Genomic DNA, 23638 nt, shown 5'->3' on the forward strand with positions numbered 1-23638 from the left:
GAAAGAACAGCATGATCTGCAAAGCTGATATTTTGCTCATCCCTCCCATCCCTTATATCCAAGCTCAGATAACTTTGAAGAAAGCAATGGTACTATATCTGAAGAACATCAATGCTTACATTCTTTTGATTTTAAAATTACCTTTCAAACACTGCTCTATATTTTCTATCCTTGAAACAATTTCCTATGCAGGTTGTGATATTATCTACAATATCATGCACCTGAACTTTATCAATTGACTTCCTACATAATGCTTTAACAAATGCCTTTTGTAAATCCATATATACAGCCCCCACTCCATTTCTTTTATTTCCTCAAAGAAATCTGTTTTAAATATTAATTCTGTTTAACTAATTTTACAAATCCATGCTAGCTGGTTTTAATTATCCATGTCTTTCAAAGTGAATAATAATTTTATTTCACATTATGTCCAGTTCTGGGTGCCATAATTGAGGAAAGATGTGAATTAATTGGAGAAAGTACTGAGGAGATTCACAAGAATGATTCCAGGGATGGCTCTAAGGATACAGTGGAGGGGTTGGGACTGTTTCCTTGGAGCAAAGGAGGCTGGGAGGAGACTTGATAGAGGTATTCAAGACTCTGAGGGGTATGTACAGGGTAAATAGTGAGATGTCCATTAAAGGACATCAAGAATTAGAGGCCATAGATTCAAAATAATTGGCAAAAGGAGTAAAAGTGATGTGAGGAACATTTTCTTCACCCAGAGGGCAGTTAGAATCTGGAATGAACTTCCTGAGAGGGTGGTGGAGGCAGATTCGATCGAGGTATTCAAAATGGAATTGGGTGGCTATCTGAAAAGAATGTGCCAAGTTACGTAGATAAGGCAGTGGAGTAGGACTAAGTAGAATGCTCTTTCAAAGAGCCAGTGCAGATGCGATGAGCCAAATGGCCTCCTTCCACGCTGTAAAGACTCCGTGCTTCTATTAAGTTTTAGCTATACACAATCACAAACTTTCTAATATGACTTTGGGGTGAAATTTGGCAGTTTGAATCCTGGCAATTGATGCAAAATGACCTCAAGCAGGTAGCCCTGCACTGCCTGCACTTCACATCTGCAGAGGTATAATGCACTAATACAAAGAAGCTTATGTGATTACCTGGATTGTTTAGGACCTTTTAAAACTACATTTTTAAACTTTTTAATGCTGACAAAGAGGTAACTGATACAATATCTCTTCACTAGTATGACGTCTGACCAGCACTTGGATGCATTTTTGGAGTCTCAGAGAAAGCCCTGTATTCCAAGTTCCATATTCCAGATGGAGCATGACATGGGTACCAAGTCCAAAAATGTATCTATAATAGAGCAGCGCCATAAGGTACTTTCCTTTGAACAGAAGTTGAAAGGGAAGTTTTAAAATGTGTACTTTACTGCCAGGTTTCACAACCATTCTAGGCTGAAAACCTTAATTGCCTACTGCATAAATGATCTAGACTGCTAATCCAAAGAGAACACTAGCTGCACACATTACATTTCTGCTGATTTCTTCTTGGTTTTTAAAATTGTCAGTGCTATACGTTAGCATTTTAGAGTTGTAATGAGACATATTTTCCTATTTATTTCAGTGTGATAATGCTAAAGGACTCAAAGCCTTCTTTGATGGCATCAAATATGGACCTAAGCATCTGATGATATTTGGTGGAGTGTGCCCTTCTATTACATCCATTATTGCTGAATCACTTAAAGAATGGAATCTGGTTCAGGTAAGAAATCCATAATCATTGAAGTTAAGCCATCTTATAGGTCTGTTCTTTGGCATTTAACCTCCTGTATAGTATATTCAGTTATTGTTTTTCAGCCTGTTACATTGCAGACCAAAATTAAATAGCTACAGAACATGATGATTAAGAATATAAACATGAAAGAACAAAACAGATGAAAAGGACACTGGATAGCTATTTTTGTGTTGCCATTTTTACATAGATATTTCTTGATGGCAGATACATGAGGTACTTTGTTGATATATTCTGAATAATATTTCAAATATATGACAATTATTGAGTAATTCTGTACAATATTTATAATATATTCATACAATGAGTTTAAATTGTTGTTGCAAGCAAGTGTGGTTAATCATAAATAACTTTATAATGGAGTTGAGATTTTAAGTTGCTGGAAATCAATGGTAATGCATCTGTTCATAGTTTTTGGTTTATAATGATACTGAATTGTGACATATTGGAACTAGTATCTTAAAAGTTCCAATTTTTGTTATATTTTGAAAGCAACACAGATGGGTGTGACAGTGCCCACTTTTTGATGTAAAAATGAACAACAGTGAGATTTAGAAGAAACAAGGGGGTCAAAGATGATGAACAGCCAGCACTACTGAAAGACATTTTAATTTCAAATCGTACCTGTAATTTTAAATCCGTTTCAAATCAAACAGCTGGTGAACTTATGTTTAGGCAATTTCAGTTAAATATAGTTAACAGTGGCTTATCTTGGAAAGATAAATTATGAAATAAATTATGTAGCTATCAGAAAGGAGGACAATCTATTAAGACTGAACTTAACAAGAAAAATTAAGGTCGTGGGAAGGACAAGTAATGTGGATTATTTTTTGAAGACTCATAAAGCAAATATTTTTGTCCTCAAAAAACTAGATCTGTGCTGCAAATAGCTTGATAATTGGATAGGTATTGTTAAGGAATTGAATCAATCTATGAAAGGGTTAAAACATTAACTCCCATAAAATACAACTAAAAAATCCTCTTTGAATAAAACACTTAGGGCAGTATTTTTTGCTCGGCATGCAGGCGCAGGCCCAACACGCCCGAGCATGAAATAAAGCGCATTGAAGTTGCCCAAGTGTGCCAATGTCAATGTGCACACTCGCAATAGTTCGGTCAGCGGGCACGCGCCAGAGCCAGCAGCGTGCCCACCAACAATTAAAAGGCCTAATGAGGCCATTACGTTAACAATTGTGCTGAATTTTTCACTGCATGTTCAACCTAACGGTTCACAGGCAGGCGAAAAGGCCAAGCGGCCTTTGCATTTTTTTGGAAACCACGTTCACGGGCAGGGTGAGGTTTTCAAAATCAAATACAAATGAAATAAAAACTTAAATTTTTAATTAAAAACATATCCCTGCTCATATGAAAGGGTCACATTAGGGGACATGTTTCATTAGTTTTTTTCTGCTGTTTATTAACTTTTTCAATAAACTCTTCTACTCCCTGAGGCACGGAGCCTGGCTCAGCGCTCTTTAGTGTGCATGCGCAAACTGTGCACCAGGCCTGCTCACTCTCCTCTCCCTGCCTGCACAGGCAGCGCTTAGTGCTGCTGCTCATGTATCATGCTCGGCAGGCCTTAATTGGCCCGCCTGCATAAAATTGCAGTTTCCCAATCACCCCCGCCGGCCTCCATGATCCCACATGCCAAGGGCAAAATTCTGCCCGTATATTACTTTCACAGACATAGAGATACAGACAGAGACCTGGAAAGCATGCTTTACCAGACAGGGAGTCATGCTTAAGCAGATGAAATTGCACCTACTATATGTTGTTTTGATTCTTAGGACAAAGAAACAGTAAAGTGGACAGTGATATATTATTTCTCAAGGCAACAGGTTTTCTTTATATTACAAGCTTAAGTAAACAAGTCAGTCAGATGCTGTGGGAACACAAATCAAAAACAGAATTACCTGGAAAAACTCAGCAGGTCTGGCACCATCAGCGGAGAAGAAAAGAGTTGACGTTTCGAGTCCTCATGACCCTTCGACAGAACTTGAGTGAGTCCAAGAAAGGGCTGAAATATAAGTTGGTTTAAGGTGTGTTGGTGGGGTAGGGTGGGTGGGGTTTGGGTGGGGGGAGAGAGTGAGAAGTGCTGCTCTGTCTCTCCCCCCACCCAAACCCCAACCCCCCCCCAACACACCTTAAACCAGCTTATATTTCACCCCTTTCTTGGATTCACTCAAGTTCTGTCGAAGGGTCATGAGGACTCGAAACGTCAACTCTTTTCTTCTCCGCCGATGCTGCCAGACCTGCTGAGTTTTTCCAGGTAATTCTGTTTTTGTTTTGGATTTCCAGCATCCGCAGTTTTTTTGTTTTTATCGCTGTGGGAACAGCATTGAGTTGAGACCTTAAAAAAGGCTTCCTGACAGCTGAGACAAAGCTAAAACTACACTTTATACTTCTGATTGTAAGTATAAAAACTATTTGTTTGAATATCTTACTATTTTATTACCTAAAGTGGATTTGAAGCTTGCATTGTTAGATGAATTAGTTTATCTTGCATTTACACTTGTAATATTCAAAACATTGCAATAATGTATTTAAGATTTCAGCTTATAATAAAGTAATATACAGTAACCATTAAAAAGGTTGTAGTTTCAGTCTGTAAACCTCACGGACCCTAATTCTCATAAGTTCTTAATTATAGGATTCTATATATTTTCTGAGAGGGGTTATCCTTAGAGAATAAGGGGCACAATTTTACGTCTGGCAGGCGGGTGCGCATCTGACCCGATCGGGCATAAAATAGCATGTGATGACATCAGGTGAGCGTTCCAACGCCATCGCCCAATTGTGTGATATTTCAGTTGACGGGCGCAAGCTGGAGCAGTGCCCACCATTAATTAAGAGGCCACTTAAGGCCATTAGAAAACCAATTAACAGCGATTTTTCGTTGCCTGTACGATTTCGCGCTCCTTGCACGGGCAAAGCGGGCAGGCAGCCAGCCGACAATTTCAAAAACCTCATCCACAGAGGGATAAAAAGGGGTGAGCAGCATTGCCAGTGTCAGTAGTGGGGAGTTTGGTGCATAGTTTGTTGTTGGTGACTTATTAATACTTAGCAGCTTCATCTCTGATCGGGGCTTCATTGTTAGCTTTTCTGGGTTTCACTTCAGGACTATTGGTGTCTCCAAGGCCTCTGGAGGATTCAGATCATGTGGACCCTTCCAGGCATCAGACAGCCTTCTGTTACCTTGGTAATGGGGGATTCTGCTCTCCACTGTGGCACCTCCTCTGAAGAGGAAAAGAGGGGCAGAAGGGAGAGGAGACTAGTTGTCCCAGTGCAGCTTCCAGGGGAGGGATCTGTGGGGGGAGAGGTGCAGGCACAAGGGGCACAGGGCCAGCAGGTAGTCCAAGGTGGAAGGGGCTGCAGAAGACGCCACTGTCTGAGGTGCAATACGTAAAGAGGCTCCGCCTCTCAAGGGAGACTGTGACCTCCACTTGCCAGGCGATTGGGCCTCAGATCACCACCAACTATGTGGATGGACACTCCATGCCAGTGGCTCTGAAGGTCACAGTGGTCCTCAACTTCTTTGTCTCCCGTTCTTTCTAAGGGTCAGTGGGGAATCTTTGTGGAATCTCCCAATCAGCTGTCCACAGTTGTGTCAAGCTGGTGACAGAAGCTCTGTTCAGGTGGGTACTGACCTTTATTCTTTGCCATATGGGTGAAGCCAACTAGGCTGAGCGAGCCAGAGGCTTTGCAGTGATTGCTGGGTTCCCCCGCATGCAGTGTGCAATCGACTTGTGACCCATGTGGCCATCAAGGCGCCAGCGGGTGAGCCGGGTGCCTTCATCAACAGGAAGAGCTTCTACTCCATGAATGTGCAGATAGTGTGTGACCATAGGATGCAGATTCTGCAAGTCTGTGCAAGGTACCCTGGCAGCTCCCATGACGCTTATATCCTGAGACTGTCAAGTGCCAAGGCTCTTCAGTGCTCCAGCCCAACTGGGTGGTGGCTGCTGGGTGACCAGGGCTATCCCTTGAAATGATGGCTCATGATGCCTCTCTGCCACCCAATAATAGAGGCAGAGAAGTGTTACAGTACGAGTCATGCCTCCACAAGGGTGGTGGTAGAGGGGACCATAGGTCTCCCAAAAATGCGCTTGCGATTCCTAGACCATTCAGAGGGAGCACTACAATACCCCAAAGTGGGTGTCACTGATAGTAGTTGCATGCTGCACCCACCACAATCTGGTGCTGGCGAAGGGGCCCCACTGAAGGAAGAGGATCTTGATGCAGCTGTACAGGCCAGAAAGGATGAGTCTAGTGGTGAGTAAGAAGAGGAGCACGGTGAGGAGAAAGCTGAGGGCATGGAGGCAGACCTTAGTAACCTCCAGGGAGGCAGGGACACCAGGGATGTCTTGATCCAACGCTCCTTCAGCTAGGCTGCCAAAGATCAGCTTCTATCTCACCCCAGGCCTCCATCCCGGATGTCTGAAATGATTCTTTCATTTGCACCCAAAGTCCACTCAATGCCTGTGCAATAAAGTATAGAGCCACTCACATCCAGCATTACATAATGGTGTACCCTGCACCAGAAAGAAAAAATGTGAAGCATACTCAGGCCATCAGAACCAAAGTAAATGTAATGTTATCGTCACATTGAAATCATTATGACATTACAATTACTGGTGTTAATGTCCACACAAGTAGACTTATAAACCAAACATGAATGAACAGAAAATCACCTGTGAACTGTCCCTCTTGTGCTCATGGTGCTTTAAACTTACGTCTGCGAGTGCAACATCTTGGTGCCCCTCCTGTGCTGACACCAGCATTGGAGACAGCCTGCTGACTCTGCCATCTTGATGGTGGTTGTCCTTTGGCCGGTTGAGCCTGTGCTGGCCCTGCCTGGGAGGGGGCGGCCAGTGCCATGGCTGGCATCCCTCCAGTCATCGCAGCCTCATCAGATGCCACAGTCAGCCAAGGTGTTGGAGTCTGCGCTGGTGCCTGTTTCAGAGAGTGGGTGTGATGCAGGTGAAAGTGAAGCTCAGTGGTCCTCCGGCGTCAGGGGTGGCCGTTCGGTATCCAGAGAGTGAGTGCATGCTGGTGAATCTAAAAGGGAGAACAAGGCCATGCCATTAATTAAAGTCATCACACTGTCACTGTGCATGCCAGGTATCCTGGTGAGACAATGGAGATCTGCATCACGGTGCCATCGTCTTTCAATGATCAATGGGGACTCCAGGTTCGAGGCTCCCACCAATGAAGAGACTGCACTAGAATGGTTGCACAATCCAAAACTCTCATCTGTGTGCACTGCGCTCTTAATTTCATCTGGTGCCCCCGCCTCTTCATACCTGGTTACACGGGGAGCATGCCGGCTCTCAAGGTCTAGGGCGCCCTGCTTGAATCTGGTGAGCAGCAGCAAGTTGGGTCAGCCTCTGCCTGTATGTGCCCTCTAGGCTTGATTATGGCTTGTCTTCTCCTGAAAGGACAGGGGAGCATTGATTAATCCACTCTCTACCTGCAGCGCCATTGCAGCCTGGGCAACCCCAAATGAGGAACACCCTGCAAGGCACATCTGAGTTGTGGCCCTTGATCCGCAAGGCACTCAGTCCAAGCAGCCAGAGCTCACACCCTTGGCCAGCTCTGGCGTCATTGACAGTTGGTACTCAGAATCTAGCACCCCTGAGGTCGATTTTGGGTGGAGTGCAGTTGGCGGGTGATGGGGTGGGGTGGCAGCCACACCTTAACACTTCTGCACACTGACCCATGCCAACAAACACGGTACTCACCCTTCCTGAGCGCAGCAGCTCATTGACCCACTTCCGGCACTGCACGCATATGCACCGCACCACGTCATGACTGCTCACCAGTGTTGGGCACCTCCTCCCATGCCCTCTTTTTGAGGTGCGATGGCCTCCTCCTCCCACCTCTGGGGACAAGAGTGTCCCTACTGGCAGTCCTCCTCCAGCAGGACTGCAAGGCACTCATCCGAAAAGCGGGGGGCCAAGCACCCACCCGACCTGCCCTCCCGCTTGGTGTCTCCAGCCACACTGGACTCCATCAAAACAATGCAGAACAGACGTCCTTCCATGGGAGCCTTTTCTGGAGCTGTCTGGTGCATTTTCAAACCAGCCGCCGGGTTGCCATAGGACTCAGCGGCCGACAGGCCCCCACACCCGCCCAGCCCTTCCTGACAAGTGAGAAGCAGCATTTTGTGCTGGCCTGGCCTTAATTGGCCTGCCAGCGTGAAATCGGGGTGGGAGGGCTGATCGCGGGTGGCAAGGCCATTTCCTGGCCGCTCCCAGTCCCACTGGCCATGCCCGTCCACCAACCTCAAAACTCTGCTCAGGGAGACTGTTACAATGTACTGTGTAAATTCTATTCTGAGATATCTTATAGTGAAAAAACTCCTGGAAAAGGGACATTTTATCTTAAGACCATGTCACTAGCGAGCACAACTGAATAAATTCAAAAGAATAGATTTACCCTTGCTGGAGGGTTGCTTGGGAAGGTGAGGGTGGTGGCCGGTGGAGTAAAGATAACAGAACTCTAGCAATACAAACTTGGAAAAATGACAACAAAAATATGTTAGAAATCAGTGAACGAAAGCTTTGCCTAAGACAGTGCAAAGAATGTTTAAAATAGCAGTTTGGGTTATGTGTTAATTCTTAGCAGAGAAGCCACCAGAAAGAGTTATCTTCCCATAAATAAAGAGTAAGAATAAAAGAAAAAGGCAGGTAGCTATTTAACCTAGTTTGCCTAATTTACAGCTGGCAATTGATTGAAGTCAATCAATTGCTGTTTGTCTGATCGTGATTACTTTTTTTCAAAATTTATAGTCTTTGTATGAGCGTGATTTACAGCTTTCAGCTTTAATAGTTTTAAACCGAACAACAAAGACTAAACATAGGCATGGTATTAGTTGGGACCATTTGATCTCTTCATTTCAACATATACTGATTTGCTTATGTAGTATCAATAATTTGGACATGTAACCAAGAACTACTTGCTGTGATGGGTTTTCATCCGCCATAATGGTACATCTCTGGCCCTGATTGTTTGAGCTATGTCATTCTGTGGACAGGCTGCTTCTCAAAAGTTATGCAGTTTGTCTGACAGCATGATGGCCCAGAGAGGTTGGAGAAAGACTGTGGGAAGTCTAGATTACCTTCCAAGGTCCAAAGTAGCCAGCAGCCTCAGAACAAGCAAAAGAAAATGTATTTTTAAAAATGCATTAGCTTATGGAATCAATTTCCCTTTGATTGTGTACATGGGTTTTCAGTCCTTTCATAACTAAGTTGTCTCAATCATCTATATCAACACTGAACATTGGTGGTCCCCATTATTTGCACCTACTCATATTGCACCTAACCATATCTTCACAGATATACTATGCACCCAAAACCAAACGAGATGGACAATGCTGGAAGTGCTGAAGGCAATTGGTGAGCCAGCAAGGCAGCTTCTGACAAATTCTGTCATCCCAGGGCTATGTTGGGTAACTAGCACAAATTTCAAGGAAATTTTGCCTCTAGTCCATGATCTTGTGCTAAACTTAAGCACCTGGTATGAGTTAAGACCTCAAATTATATTAACCTGAGTCACTCACAACCCATATTACTCTGGTTATTTTATTTTTTAAAAAATATAATCATTGTTTTATTACATTTGTTTGTAACAATATAAATACATACTTCTAAATATAGTTTAACTTCACATTTTCATAAACCAGTACATTTTGTTTTGATTTGTCTACTTCATCCGTAACAAGTTGATCCTCATAGACTCATAGATCTTTACAGTGCAGAAGAAGGCCATTTGGCTCATCATGCCCTCACCGGTCAATAAAGATCTGACAACAGCGCTTGGCCCATAATCCTAGAGGCTATGGCAACACAAGCCCAACTATCCTCTTGCTTCATTTTGATGCTTTCCATCTCAACGACAAAAGTATGTATTTTATTGGTGGTTCCAGCTGTGTACAAAAGAAGTATGCCTTTTGAAAACACTGTTTATGTCTTTAGTAGCATAAAGATACAGCTCATGGCAGTGCTGCCTAAAGTATGTATATCTAAATTAAGAAATCATTATATTTCTCTGCTAAATCAGATTGCTCACTCCCCCATTTATTTAAAACCTCCGGTAACAATAAACCTTGAACCCTTGGGATATGTCACTATCAAAACATAGATTTCACTTAGATCCTGGCCTGTATCCTTCTCTACCTCATCTTATATTTATCTCCAGATGCAGATTTTTGGTTTAACAACCATTCCTCAGCAGTCCTGTAATAATTTGAGAATGTTAGGTAGACTGTAATTTTTATTTTGCAGCATGTGGAAATAGCTAACTGAAATACAAAGCAGTAGAGCAGTATTTTTTCCGTGGGTTTTCAGTCTCTGAAGTTGGACCAAAAAGTGACTCCTGAGCCTGCACTTTCTGGCAGCGGGTCTGTGGTAATCTGAGAAGCAATACACCTTTAAGAGAATGTGAGCAGATTGACCACATGACTGTATGACCCAATTGCTGCATAGCATGGGCTACAATGTTAATGGTTAGTTTAGAGTTGGGTCTGGTTGGAGAAGCACATATCGTGTTAATGCCCTGTTATCTGTGTAAATAAACAGCACGTGCTTCATCTTCTATTGTTCTGAGTATATTGTCAACTCACCTGCCAACAGATAAGTGTGCAACCATGTTCATGAACAAAGCGACCCAACTGTAGAGCATAACAGGGTCTGGCTTGGTGAGTTTACTGGATGTGGCCTCCTAATTGGCTGCCTTGTGGCTCACCATCCAATTACAGATGGGCAGGCTCCTGGTGCTGCCAGCAGCAATCAGAGGGGATGCAGCTCTAAAGGCTCAGCAGACCCACAGGGAGAGGTAGGCACTGCTGAGGCAGCTAAGAGACATCGAGGGTGGGGAGGGACATCTTAAAATGGAGGCGTCCTCTTAGAGCTAAGTATAATTTAAAATTCAGGATGACCGAGAGGCAAGGGCCCACCAATTGCAGAGCAAGCCCAGGGAATTGTCAGGGGCAGGTGGTGCAGCCTCTCTTGTCTGCAGCCACTTTGTGAGTCATGCAGTTTCAGGTTCCAAAGGCCACCTTCTTGAAGCTGGCAGCCCTATGGCTGCCCTGCTATTGGCATCATGTTGCAAGCCCTGTAATACAGCCCTTAATAGGGCCTTTAATTGTGCAAATCAACTGCCTATCTGATCGCAGCTTGCCACTTGGAAATTTTCCTGATGATGGGACAATGACAGGGAACCTTCCTGCTGCAGCCCCACTGCTCCTATTCCCACCAGCCAGGGGCTAGTAAAATTCTGCACGTGTTTGACAGGTTGTCTAGTGATGTAAATACATAAACTTAACATTTTTTAAAAAATCAAGCTATATAACTCAGTAAAGATTTTTATTTTAATTCACTTCAATATTATTTGGATATTGTACTTAACATTACTGCCCTAGATCATAAGTCATATTGTACTTAACATTACTGCCCTAGATTGAATGGTAACAGAGAAGGAGATAATTCGGCCTACTGGCTCTCTATAAGGGCTATTCAGCTGATATCACTTCCCTGCTTTTTTCCCTGTAGCCCTGCAAATTTATTTCCTTCAGATAATTATCCATTTCCCTTTTAAAAACTGGGATTGAATCTGCCTCCAAACTCTCAGGCAGTGCATTCCAAATCCTAACCACTTGCTGTGTAAAAAAAATTCCTCATGTTGCTTCCGGCTGTTTTGCCATTCACCTTAAATTGGCGTCCTCTGGTTCTCAATTGTTGTGCCAATGGGAGCAGTTTCTCCTTCTCTCTATTTTGATTTGAACACCTCTATCAAATCTCCTCAACCAAATCTTCTCTCAACCTTCTTTCCTCTAAAGGTAACAAGAGCAAGAGAACTAGCTTCACCAACTTATCCTTATAAGTGAAGTCTGTCATCTCTGGAATAATTCTCGTAAATCTTTTCTGCACCTTCTCTAAAGCCTTCTCATTTGTCCTAATGTGTGATGTCCAGAATTGGATGCAATACTCCAGTTGAGGCTGAACTGTTGTTTTATAAAGGTTCACCATAACTGCCTTGTTTTTGTACTCTGTGCCCCTACATTGAAAGCCCTGGATCCCACATGATTTATTAACCACTTTCTCAACCTGCCCTGCCACCTTCAATGATTTGTGCACATATACCCCCAGGTCCATCTGCTCCTGCATCCCCTTTAGAATTATACCCTTTAATTTATATTGCCTTTCCTCATTCTTTCTACCAACATGTATCGGTTCGCACTATTCTGGATTAAATTTCATCTACCACATGTCCACCCATTCCACCAGTCTACCTATATCCTCATGAAGTTTACCACTATCCTCCTCACAGTTTACAGTACTCCCAAGGTTTGTCTTGGATATTAATATAGGTCAAGAAAAGCAGTGGTCTAAGTACAGACCCCTGGGAAACTCCACTACGTACTTTCCCTCAATCCAAGGAACAACTGTTCACCACTATCCTCTGGGTGGGCTACGGCTGAAGTTGTGGTCAAGCAGAGGGGGAGGGTCTCAAAGCCTGTTGAGCGTGCCGGCCTCCTAACTCCGGTTTGCTGCTAGGTAGCTGCCTTCACACAATTAGCCTATTCCCAGGTTAGTTGACCTTAAGTGGCCATTCACCTAACTCAATTGGCTATCAGTTACTTTCAGGTGGGTATAGTTCTTCCACCACTAGTGTCAACTGCAGGTAGATGATCTGGGGGTCAGGATAGTGCTGGAAAACTGATACGCCATCATACTTGCCCCATATGGAGGTGAAAATTCAATCCTGTTCCTGTCATTCACCCAGCTTCAAATTCATGCTGCCACAGTCCCTTTTATTTCATGAGCTTCAAGTTTACTGACAAATCTGTTGTTTGGCATTTTAACAAACAGCTTTTGGAAGTCCATGTACACTACATGAACTGCATTACCCTCATCAATCTTCTCAGTTACTTCATCAAAATAATCAAATTGATTAAACACTATTTGCCCTTATCAAATCCATGCTAGCTTTCCTCAATTAACCACGTTTGTGAAAATGATTGTCCATTCTGCCCTGGGTTAATTTTTCTAAAAGCTTTCCCAACACTGACGTTAAACTGACTGGCCTGTAGTTGCTGGATTTATTCTTGCATCCTTTTTTGAACAGGGTGTAACATTTGTGATTTTTCAGACACCCTCCCTGTATTTAAGCAGGATTGAAAGAACATGGCCAGTGTCTCTGCAACTTCCACCCTCGTGTCCTTCCATATCCTTGGATGCATCCGCTGCAGCCCTGGTTATTTATCAATTTTGAATACAGCCAACCTTTCTTCATACCTCTTGTTTATCAATTTTTAGCCCATCCAGGTCTCAACTACCTCCTCCTTTACCATGATTTTGGCAGCATCTTCTTCCTTGATAAAGACAAATGAAAAGTAATCAATTAATACCTTGGTATTAAAGTATTAAAGGATCAAGTATCTACTTGAAAAACATACCTGGATGATAGTTTAACAGTTAAAAGTCATGTTACCGTTTATTCATTACTACTGTAGACCTGATATTTTCTTCATGATTTAAAATGTTTATCATAAAAAATGAACATGTGTTTATGATAAGAATCATGTTTCTAATATCCGTGTATCATTTTGAAGGGATCCAAAAATCCACAGCTTAATAATATTTGTATGCATATTAACAGAGTCAATTGATGTAAGAATTCCTATTGCGTTGTAAATGCTGGTTTTTAAGTAGTGAGGGAAAATAACTTATAATATCCACAGGTATCCCAAAGCTACTCACATCCAATTAACAGTCAGTTTAACGTCAGTGTTGGGAAAGCTTTTAGAAAAATTAACCCAGGGCAGAATGGACAATCATTTTGATAAACGTGGTTAATTGAGGAAAGCTAGCATGGATTTGATTAGGGCAAATAGTGTTTAATCAATTTGATTATTTTGCTGAAGTAACTGAGAAGATTGATGTGGGTAATGCAGTTCATGTAGTGTACATGGACTTCCAAAAGCTGTTTGTTAAAGTATTAATTGATTAATTAATTAATTAAAGAGACCCTCTGTCTCCATGCATATTTCCCCTTTTTGATCCCTAATCAGTTCCCATTTTACCACCCTGTTACTATTTCTATGCTGATAGAAGATTTTCTTATACAGTTTCTTTGTTGCCTTGGTTTCTCCCTTTTGAGCTTTCTGCATTCAGTTGAGAAAGTTTAAAACATTGCTTTAATAGAAGTGTCACAAAAGAACCACTAAGCTGATGATACAAGCGACCGCACTTCAAAAATTAATTGGATGTGAGTAGCTTTGGGATACCTGTGGATATTATAAGTTATTTTCCCTCACTACTTAAAAACCAGCATTTACAACGCAATAGGAATTCTTACTTCAATTGACTCTGTTAATCTGCATACAAATTGAACAACATTATTTTGCATGAGAAGATCAAATCCATAATAGAACTGTTGGTATCTACACCATCTTTTCAATTCTCTTCAGGAAATTCTCTTACACTTGTTCCTGCTGAAATTATACCACCCATAAAGAAATTATCGATGAAGCTAGCATCTTAATCATCAGAACTATCCCTTGCACATTAATTGTGCTCACTATCATTTACTTATGTGAGGCCCACGCATCCCATTTAATTGTTTCTGAATTTTGAATGTGTAAATTACAGCTTCCCACAGTATAATTCTGACATGATGCTTTTGTATGTGGTCAGTTAGTTACACCCAGATTCTTAAGCTGCCAAATACTTTTCCTGTAGTCATTTGCTTGCTTCTCTTCTATATTATTAAGCTGTGGATTTTTGGATCCCTTCAAAATGATACACGAATATTAGAAACATGATTCTTATCATAAACACATGTTCATTTTTTATAATAAACATTTTAAATCATGAAGAAAATATCAGGTCTACAGTAGTAATGAATAAACGGTAACATGACTTTTACCTGTTAAACTATCATCCAGGTATGTTTTTCAAGTAGATGCTTGATCCTTATATACAAGAAAGCTTAATATTCTTAGCCCATCCACCTGTTCCTTCCACAAACCACGTTTCTCCACGGATGTCCTGCAGCATTACACAGGTTCTCTGGCCCACTGAGATCCTGTTTTATTTTTCTGCCCATATAGGCTTTGCTTGAGTTTTGGCTGACTCAGCAGTTTTAGGTCGAGGAACACTGTCAGAAATGGTGTCTGGGCTTGAAGTTGAGGATCTAGGGCTTAGAGTCAGATCTGCATCATTGGCAAGAATGGGTGTTGAGCTTTGAGGTCTTGCCACTGCGAAAATCGTCATGTGTACATTTATCTCCTCTAGGCTTGGTTTCTCTAATGCTTTCTTCACTGCCTCCTGAACTCCATCTCACATAATTTCTAGAACCACACATGTTCGCACCCATCCTGTAGAGAGGACCCACACTTATAATATTTCTACCTCTGCAGACCACCAGTGACTTCTTATCTGTGAAAGCATTGACTTTAAAGTCCATGTCCTAGTTTCAAATCTACTTTGGCCTCATTCTCCATTCCTTTATGGTCACAAATCAAGAAGCTTTTTTTTGTTTGCGTGTGAAGAAGAAAAGCATCAACAAATTTAAGTGAACTTAATTGGAACAAACATACTTCATATTGAATTGGCTTAATTTGCTAACCCTCTTTGCAAATTGTCCTCTGTAGAGTAAGATTTTGTATGATGTCAAAGTCCACCACTTTCTGTGCTTGGAGATTTCTGTTTACACTTCTTAAAGTTTAATGTCACACAGGGGGTGGAATTTTATGGGGCCATAAAATGTGGCGAACTGTTCAAAAGTCCATTGACTTGGGCGGGAGACCAAAATCCCACCGGCATAAAATTCCATCCAGGATGTGTTTCCAAGGCCTGAATTTTCAGCTCGGTGGGCAAGGGTGATTGGTGGCCCGGGAGCGGCTGGGAAACAGGCCCCTGACCACGATTGGCCCACAACTGCAATTTCGCACTGGCTGGCCAATTAAGGCCCAGCCGGCGTGAAATGCGGCTTCCCAATGGTTGGGAAGGGCCAGGTGCTGGGGGGCGGGGGGGTGTGTCAGGTCATGCGCCAGGTCCAATGTCACCCCAGTAATCAGCTTAAAAACGGCATTGGCAGCCCCTTGAAGGCTACTGGTGAAGAAGCATACAATCGGCGTTATGGAGATGGTACCTATGGCCTCGGCAGCAGCTGGAGATGCCAGGTGGGAGGGCAGGTCGGGTGGGCACGCAGCCCCCTGCTTTTTGGATGAGTGCCTCGCAGTCCTCCTGGAGGAAGTGGCTGCTAGGACGGACACCCTTGTACCAAGGGACAGAAGGAGGAGGTCCCCACACCTGACAAAGAAAGCTGGGAGGAGGTGGCAGCCTAGGTCAGCAGTCACAATGTGGTGTGGTGCACATGGGTACAGTGCTGCAAGAGGTTCAATGACCTGCTGTGCTCAGGACGTGTGAGTACCATGTTGGCATGGATCAGTGTGCAGAAGTGTTCAGGTCTTGCCGTCCTCCTGCAGAGCTCTGGGGTGTTAGTCTGAGTGCCAACTGTCAATGACGCTGGAGCTGGCCAAGAGGGTGAGCCCTTGCAGCTTGGACTGAGTGCCTTGCGGCTCGAGGTCCACGACTCTGATGTGCCCTGCAAGGTGTTCCTCAGGTGGGGTTGGCCAGGATGCAATGGTGCTGCAGATAGAAAGTGGACCAATCAATGCTCCTCTGTCCTTTCAGGAGAAGATGAGCCATAACCAATGGAGAGATCACAGACAGGCAGAGACCTGCCCAACTTGCTGCTGCTAACCAGGTTTGGGCAGGATGCCCTGGAGCTGGAGAGCTAGGACGATCCCTGTGCAACTGGTCGAGGAGAGGCCAGGGTATCAGATGAAGGTAAGAGCACAGCACACAGAGGTGAGAGTTTTGGATGGTGCAAACATTCTTGTGTTGTCTCTTCATTGATGGGAGTTTCAAACCTGGAGTCTCCATTGATCATTGAAAGACGAGACACAGTGATTCAGATCTCCATCGTCTCACCAGATACCTGGCATGCACACTCGCTTGAGGTACAGGTGAAGGCAGAGAGTCCCTTGGACCCCAGCAGTTGAAGGACTGGAGACCAGGATGCTGCTGGATTGAAGGCTGCTGATGAGCCTCTAGAATCGTTTGTGAGGCAGCAAATAATGGTCATCCACCGGGATGTGCGGGAGGAACTGGCGGAAATCCATGATGGTATTGTGCCATGATCTCTGTTGTGGAGGAGTCTATGCAGAGCATTAGTACTGCGTTGACCCTCATGGCCGAGCATGCTGCCTTCTCCACTGAGCGCATGACGACTCTCATGCAGAAGCAGCTCCAGGGACAGAATCAGGGGTTCCTGGGGTTGCACTCAGACCTGCAAGCCCTCATACAGGCACTGACCTCAGGTGGTCAATGCCAGTGTGGAGATGAATGAGTGTCCCAGCTAGGTACACATCCATTAATGGCGAACAGGGAGCTCCAGAGCGACCTCACGTTGGCACACACCTGCTTGTCATCCCTGCAGGCTCCTCTCAGCGTGCTCCGGATGATGGCAGCAGCTCCTCCACCTCTCTGCCAGTGGCTGTGGCATCTGTTGAGGCTGCGATGACTCACTGGGGAGATGCCAGCTGTGACATTGGCTCCTCCATTCCAGTCAGGTCCAGCACAGACTCCACTGGTCAGAAGATAACGGCCAAGGTCAACAAGACAGCAGAGTCAGCAGACTGTCTCCAATGCAAGTGCCAATGAGAGGGGGGTACCAAGATGCAGCATTTGCAAATGTAAATTTAAGGCACCATGAGCACAAGAGGGGCTGTTCACAGATGATCGTCTATTCAGTTATATTTTGCCTATATGTTTACTGAACACACCTGATTCCCTGTAGGATGCAGAGGTCTGCCTCCATGCCCTCAGCATTTTCCTCACCGTGCTCCTCTTCTGACTCACTACTGGATTCATCATCTGTGGCCTGTGGAGCTGCTTCAAGATCCTCTTCCTCCAGTGGGTCCCTCCTTGCTAGTGCCAGATTGTGGAGAGCGCAGCATGCAACCACCATCAGGGACACCCGTGCTGGAGGGTATTGTAATGTGTCCCCTGAATGGTCCAGGCATCGGAAGCACATCTTCAGAAGACCTATGGTCCTCTCTATTACCGTACTTGACTCATATTATAACTGGCTTGCTCAGCCTGGCTGGCCTCGTCTATATGGTAAAGAAAAAAGATCAGTACCAGCCTGAACAGAGTTTTTGTCACCAGCTTGATGCAGCTGTGGACAGCTGATTGGGACAATCCACAAAGATCCCCCACTGACCCCTGGAAAGAGCCAGAGGCATGGAAGTTGAGGGTCGCTATGACCTTCAGAGCCACTGGCATGGGTGTCCACTCACACAGTTGGAGGTGATCTCAGGCCCAATCTTATGACAATTGGAGGTCACAGTCTCCCTCAAGAGGCGAAGCCTCCTTCGGCATTGTACCTCAGACATATTGAGGTAGCTGCATCGCCGCCTGTAAACCCTGGCAGCAGGATAGTGGATAGTCTTCTGCAGCCCCTTCCACCTTGGACTACCTGCTGGCCCTGCACCCTTTGTGCCTGCACCTCTCCTCCCACAGGTCCCTCACTGGAAGCTGCATTGGGACACCTGACCTCCTCTCCCTTTTGCCCCTCCCTCCTCAGAGGAGGTGCCACCAGTGGAGAGCACAATCCCCGGCTGTCTGATACTTGGAAGGGTCCACATGGTCAAAAGCCTTCATGGGCCTTGGAGACACCAATGAGTCCTCTTTTGCTGCCTGGAAATGCTAACAATAAAGCCGCAAACAGAGGTGAAGCTGCCAAGAACCAATAAGCAACCAGCAGCAAACTATCTCCAACTCCTCACTACTTACACTGGCAATGCTCCTGACCTTTTTTATTCTGCCCTTGGATGAGGTTTTGCAAAATGTCGGCTGCCCACCTGCCTGTTTTGCCCGTGTGATGAACGCTCATCACATGGGCGATGTGAAATCTTGGTCAATTGCCTTTTTAATGCCCTCAACTGGCCTCTTAATTGATGGCGGGCACAACTCTGACACCCGTGCGCCCCCGCTAACCAAATTATCGTGCAAGGTTACGTCATCCCATGCGATTTCATGCCCGATCAGGTCGGGCACACAGCCACCCGATCAGCATAAAGTTCAGCGCCAAGTGGGTGACAAGTCAATGTCTGATAACCCATACACAGCTCATTGGTATCTAGATCACTGTGACTATGATTAACTTACTGTAACTACCTAGGGTGTAATCATCCCAGATTTGAACTAAGTGCGGTAGCGGGCGCGAGAAAAGTAGTTTTACCCGCCAGCTGCAATGGTTGGTTTTTTTGCCGTATCATTCCATTCCCGGCTCATCCAGCCTCGTTAATGCTGCATGCAAGGGAAACATCCCAGAATGCTGGCCAGGTGGCCTCTGACTCACCCATCCAGTTGTCACCTCAGGCCATCAGCAATCTGGGCACCATATTTAAAGGGCGCCCCTGCACAGAGCTACCTCTCTCTAAGGGATCAGAAGTTGCTACAAAGTCATGGCTGCCAAAGGGAGGAAACATGCTGCCCCCAAATCTGGCAAAACCTCCCTTGGGTGCCTATTGGGCACAGTGGAGGCCCGCCATGAAGTCCTCTACTGGCATCCTGGGCAAAGACCAGCAAGCAAGGTCACCAATAGAGCATTGTTGGTGGTGGCACAGGTGGTCAGCGCCAATGCCCTGCATAAGAGGACAGCCACCCTGTGCCAAAAGAGGATGAAAGATCTCTTCCGTTCTGCCAGGGTAAGTCACTCTCAACTCTCTCACACACAAACCCATCATCATCTGCAGGGATCTTACTCACTCACTGCTAGTACAAGGGACATCACCATTTATTCACTCACACACCTCTTCATCTGTCCTGTAGATCGCGTCCTCATCCCATTCATGGCACCATTTACTATGCACACATGCCAGGCACCCTTCTCATCTGGCCTGAGGCTGATGTGGATGGGGATGGGAATTTCGGGAAAGAAGGGAACGTGCACGTTCACCTGGACATCCTGAAGGAAATGGGTTGTGGCAGTGGGTATCACAAGAATATAATAATTTTCATAATGTTTTTCCGGTTTATTGTAAAGTAGGTTTATGGGGGTAAGTAGTTGAGTCTGTCTTTGAGTGTTTTAATTACATTTGGAGTCAAATAGACTGCAGAATTTGACTCATCAAAAGAAGCTCGGTGTTTGACATGCTAATGAGTAAACATGGATGTTAGCTTAGCATGTAAGGTGTGATGGGAATTTGCATTTTGAGATAGTTGAAGGGAGGTTTGGATTTCAAAGGGATTTCAGCCTGTTTACAAATAGCCAGAAAAGCAAGCTAAGGAATGTTTTTATTTTTCCCAAGGGTTACTATCAATACAGAGTGACAACATGAAAGTTTTTATGAGAGAGATACAGATTCAAAGACTTATGAAACAATAGATTTTACATATTAAATGAGGGAAACATATATAAAGCAGAATGAGGCTATGTGTCAGGAGAAGACATTGTGCAATCTAACAGAACTGTGTGAAGTAGCCTTATTGAAGACTCCAGCATTTGTGCATAAGTCTGCTGTCTACAGAAACCAAAACTGGAGAAAGCCATTTTGAATTCCACTGTCCAGGGCATTGTGTTAATTTGCTGGATCTGGTTAAAATCTAAAATCTATTTTTGGACCGTTGCCTTAAAGGGGGTGTAACTGAAAAAGAAAATATGAGAAGCAAAGAGGGATTATGAAAAAAGACTGGCAGCTAACATAAAAGGAAATCCCAAATATTCTATAAGCACATCAACAGTAAAAGGGTGGTAAAAGGAGGAGTAGGACCGATGAAGGACCAAAAAGGTTATTTACACATAGAGGCAAGAGGCATGGCTGAGGTGTTAAATGAATACTTTGCATCTGACTTTACCTACGAGGCAGATGCTGCCCAGGCCATGGTGACAGAGGAGGAAACTCAGTCACTAGAATGGTTTAAGAATGATAAGGAAGAGGTATTGGATAAGCTGGCGGGACAGGATGAGATGCATCCAAGGATATTGAAGGAAGTGAGATTGGAAATTGCAGAGGCACTGGCAATAATCTTTCAATGTTCACTGGATTCGGGGGAGGTGCTGGAGGACTGGAGAATTGCAAACATTATGCCCTTGTTCAAAAAGATTGTAAAGATCTGCTCTGCAATTACAGACCAGTGTGTTTAACTTTGGTGGTGGGGAAACTTCTAGAAACAATTATTCGGGATAGAATTAATAGTCACATGAAAAGATGTAGAATGACTCAGAAGAGTAAGCATGGATTTTTAAAGGAAAATCATGTCTAATTAACCTGCTGGAGTTTTTTGAAGAGGTAGCAGAGATGGTTGATGAAGGCAAGGCCATTGATGTGGTGTTATTGGACTTCCAAAAGGCATTTGATACAGTGCCACACAACAGACTTGTGAGGAAAGTTATAGGTCATGGAATAAAGGGGACAGTAGCAACGTGGATACAAAATTGGCTGAGGGATTGGAAACTGAGAGTAATGGTTTATCTCAGATTGAAAGAAGGTTTGTAGTGGACTTCCCCAGGGGTCTGTATTAGGACCCATGCTTTTCCTGTTTTATATAAATGAACTAGATCTTGGCATGCAGGGCACAATTTCAAAGTTTGTGGATGACACTGGAAGGCACAGGCTAGACCTCAGCTGGAATATTGTGTACAGTTCTGGGTGCCACATTATGGGAGAGATGTGAACGCATTGGAGACAGTGCAGAAGAGGTTTACGAGAATGATCCCAGGGATCAGACACTTCGGTTACGAAGAAAGATCGGAGAGGTTGGGATTGCTTTCCTTGGAGAGGAGAAGGCTAAGAGGACACTTGATAGAAGTTTTCAAAATCATGAGGGGTCTAGACAAAGTAGATAGGGAGAAACTGTTCCCACTCATAAACGGATTGAAAACCAGAGGGCACAGTTTTAAAGTGTTTTGCAAAAGAAGCAAATGTGAGGTGAGAAAAAACTTTTTCACACAGTGAGTACTTCGGTTTTGGAGTGCACTGCCTGGAAGTGTGATGCAGGCAGGTTCAACTGAGGCATTCAAGAGGGCATTGGATGATTATTTAAATAGAAATAATGTGCAGGGTTATGGGGAAAGGCAGGAGATTGGCACTAAGTTAAAATGCTCAGAGCTGGTGCAGACACGATGGGCTGAATGACCTCCTTCTATACCATAATAATTCTGTGATTCTGTAAACTGGGAGTCGGGTTAATTAGGAATTTTAGGAGTTATTATAGTAGTAATTTGTAGTCCTATGTATGTGCTTGAAATCTTTTCTTTTGTCAATAAATATTTTAATTTAGCTTTTAAAAAATCTCTAAATGTCTTGGTTGACTTATTACTTGTGAATTCAGGACACGCTTCTCAAAATAAATACAAATTGCAAAACCGTTGCGATAGCACGATCAAGTTTCCCTCGTGAATTTGATCTGCCTGGCACAAACTATCTGCCACATCATAATAGTCGGTCATAGAGGGGAGGTAGAAGGTGATGCCAGGAGGATCAACAGTGATGGCGGAAAGGAAATGGGTGACTGGGGGAGTGGAAAGTATGGGAGAGCGAATGAAAAACTGAATCACCACCATGTTGTCTAATGAAAGCGAAACGAGAGTTGTGGTGGGCGAGCTCAGGTGCTGCATGGGAGTGTGATCATTGGGTGGGCGGAGATGCAGGTCAGCTCAGATGGACAACTGAAAGTGAACCCCAGCAGGCAGCATTGAAAATGCTCAAGACATTGAGATGAGTGTGATATGGGAAGGATCCATGTGCGTGGGAGAGCGCTTGCATGAGGCTCTTGAAAGGCACTGCCACACACACACTTCTCCCTCTAGAATCACCCGTGGGCTGGCTGCTCCCTTTGCGGTGACAGAGGATGAGCTAGAGGGGGTTACAGGCAAAGGGGATGCAGAGGGAGAGGACAGCCTCTGAAATTCCTGAGTGGATGAACCAGGAGAGTCCAGCTGCCGCTCCTCATCCCCGGGGACCTCAGCCTCACCCCTCGAGGGAAAGGAGTACCTGGAGGGACATTGAGATGCCCCATTTCCCCCTCACATTACCACTGCAGGAACTCACCCATGGCTCCCGCGATGGAGTACAGGTCAGCTCGCATTCCCACGTTCTGCTGGACCAGGGTCTCCATGGCATCCGCCAACCTCACCATGGAGACCTCCATACACGCACGTGTGGGCACCACTTCATGAGAGAGCAGGTGGACACACTCCTCTGACTCACGTGCCACACTGTTGAGGGCTTCCAACAGCTCTGCATGATGTTCTCCCACCTTCTGCTGACTCTCCAGGATGAGTTGAAAGGCCTAACCCAGAGGCTCATCATCCGACTTGGACCTCACAGATGCTTCTTCCCCGCAGTCCTCCCGAGTGCTGGGGAGTTCGGCTAAACCTGCCTCCTGCTGATGCAGACACATGTCGGTGCAGTGACCACCAGATTGTGAACACAAGTCTGCTCTAGATCTAGGTCCCACTCAGCTGTGTGTCTCTGCTCTGGTGCAGGGTGGGTGTAAGCACTTTGATGGGTCTTCCAGGCTGCTTATTTCCAGTTCTTCAATAGAGGTGGTGTCCTCTTGGCTCGAGGTGAGAACCATGATGGAGCTGAGGGACTGGCTGGCTGAGGGTGTTGGTCACTTGGCAGAGATCCCTGTGAACCAAAGTTGAGATAAGTCATGCATGGCAGCAGAGTCAAAAGCAGGAGAAAGAGCACTCATTGTTGCATTGAGGGAGGGATGATGTGGTGTAGGATCCTCACAAGGGTGTTCGCCTCCAACCTCCCCATCACCGCAGGCATGGTTCATGTCCTCACCAGGCAGCG

At 44.6% G+C, this 23638-nt stretch overlaps 1 protein-coding gene across 1 annotated transcript in view; it reads left to right on the forward strand.

Moving 5' to 3' along the window:
- Positions 1–1205: 1205 nt before the first annotated feature.
- The window catches only part of gabbr2 (gamma-aminobutyric acid (GABA) B receptor, 2), a 969806-nt gene continuing 947373 nt past the window's right edge, over positions 1206–23638 (forward strand). The window contains exons 1-2 of the mRNA XM_041183971.1: positions 1206–1340; positions 1588–1725. Of these exons, the coding sequence (XP_041039905.1) occupies positions 1206–1340; positions 1588–1725 (273 nt within the window). The remainder of the gene's footprint in view (positions 1341–1587; positions 1726–23638) is intronic.

This window comes from Carcharodon carcharias, chromosome 3 (assembly GCF_017639515.1).
Source record: "Carcharodon carcharias isolate sCarCar2 chromosome 3, sCarCar2.pri, whole genome shotgun sequence".
Lineage (NCBI taxonomy): Eukaryota > Metazoa > Chordata > Chondrichthyes > Lamniformes > Lamnidae > Carcharodon > Carcharodon carcharias.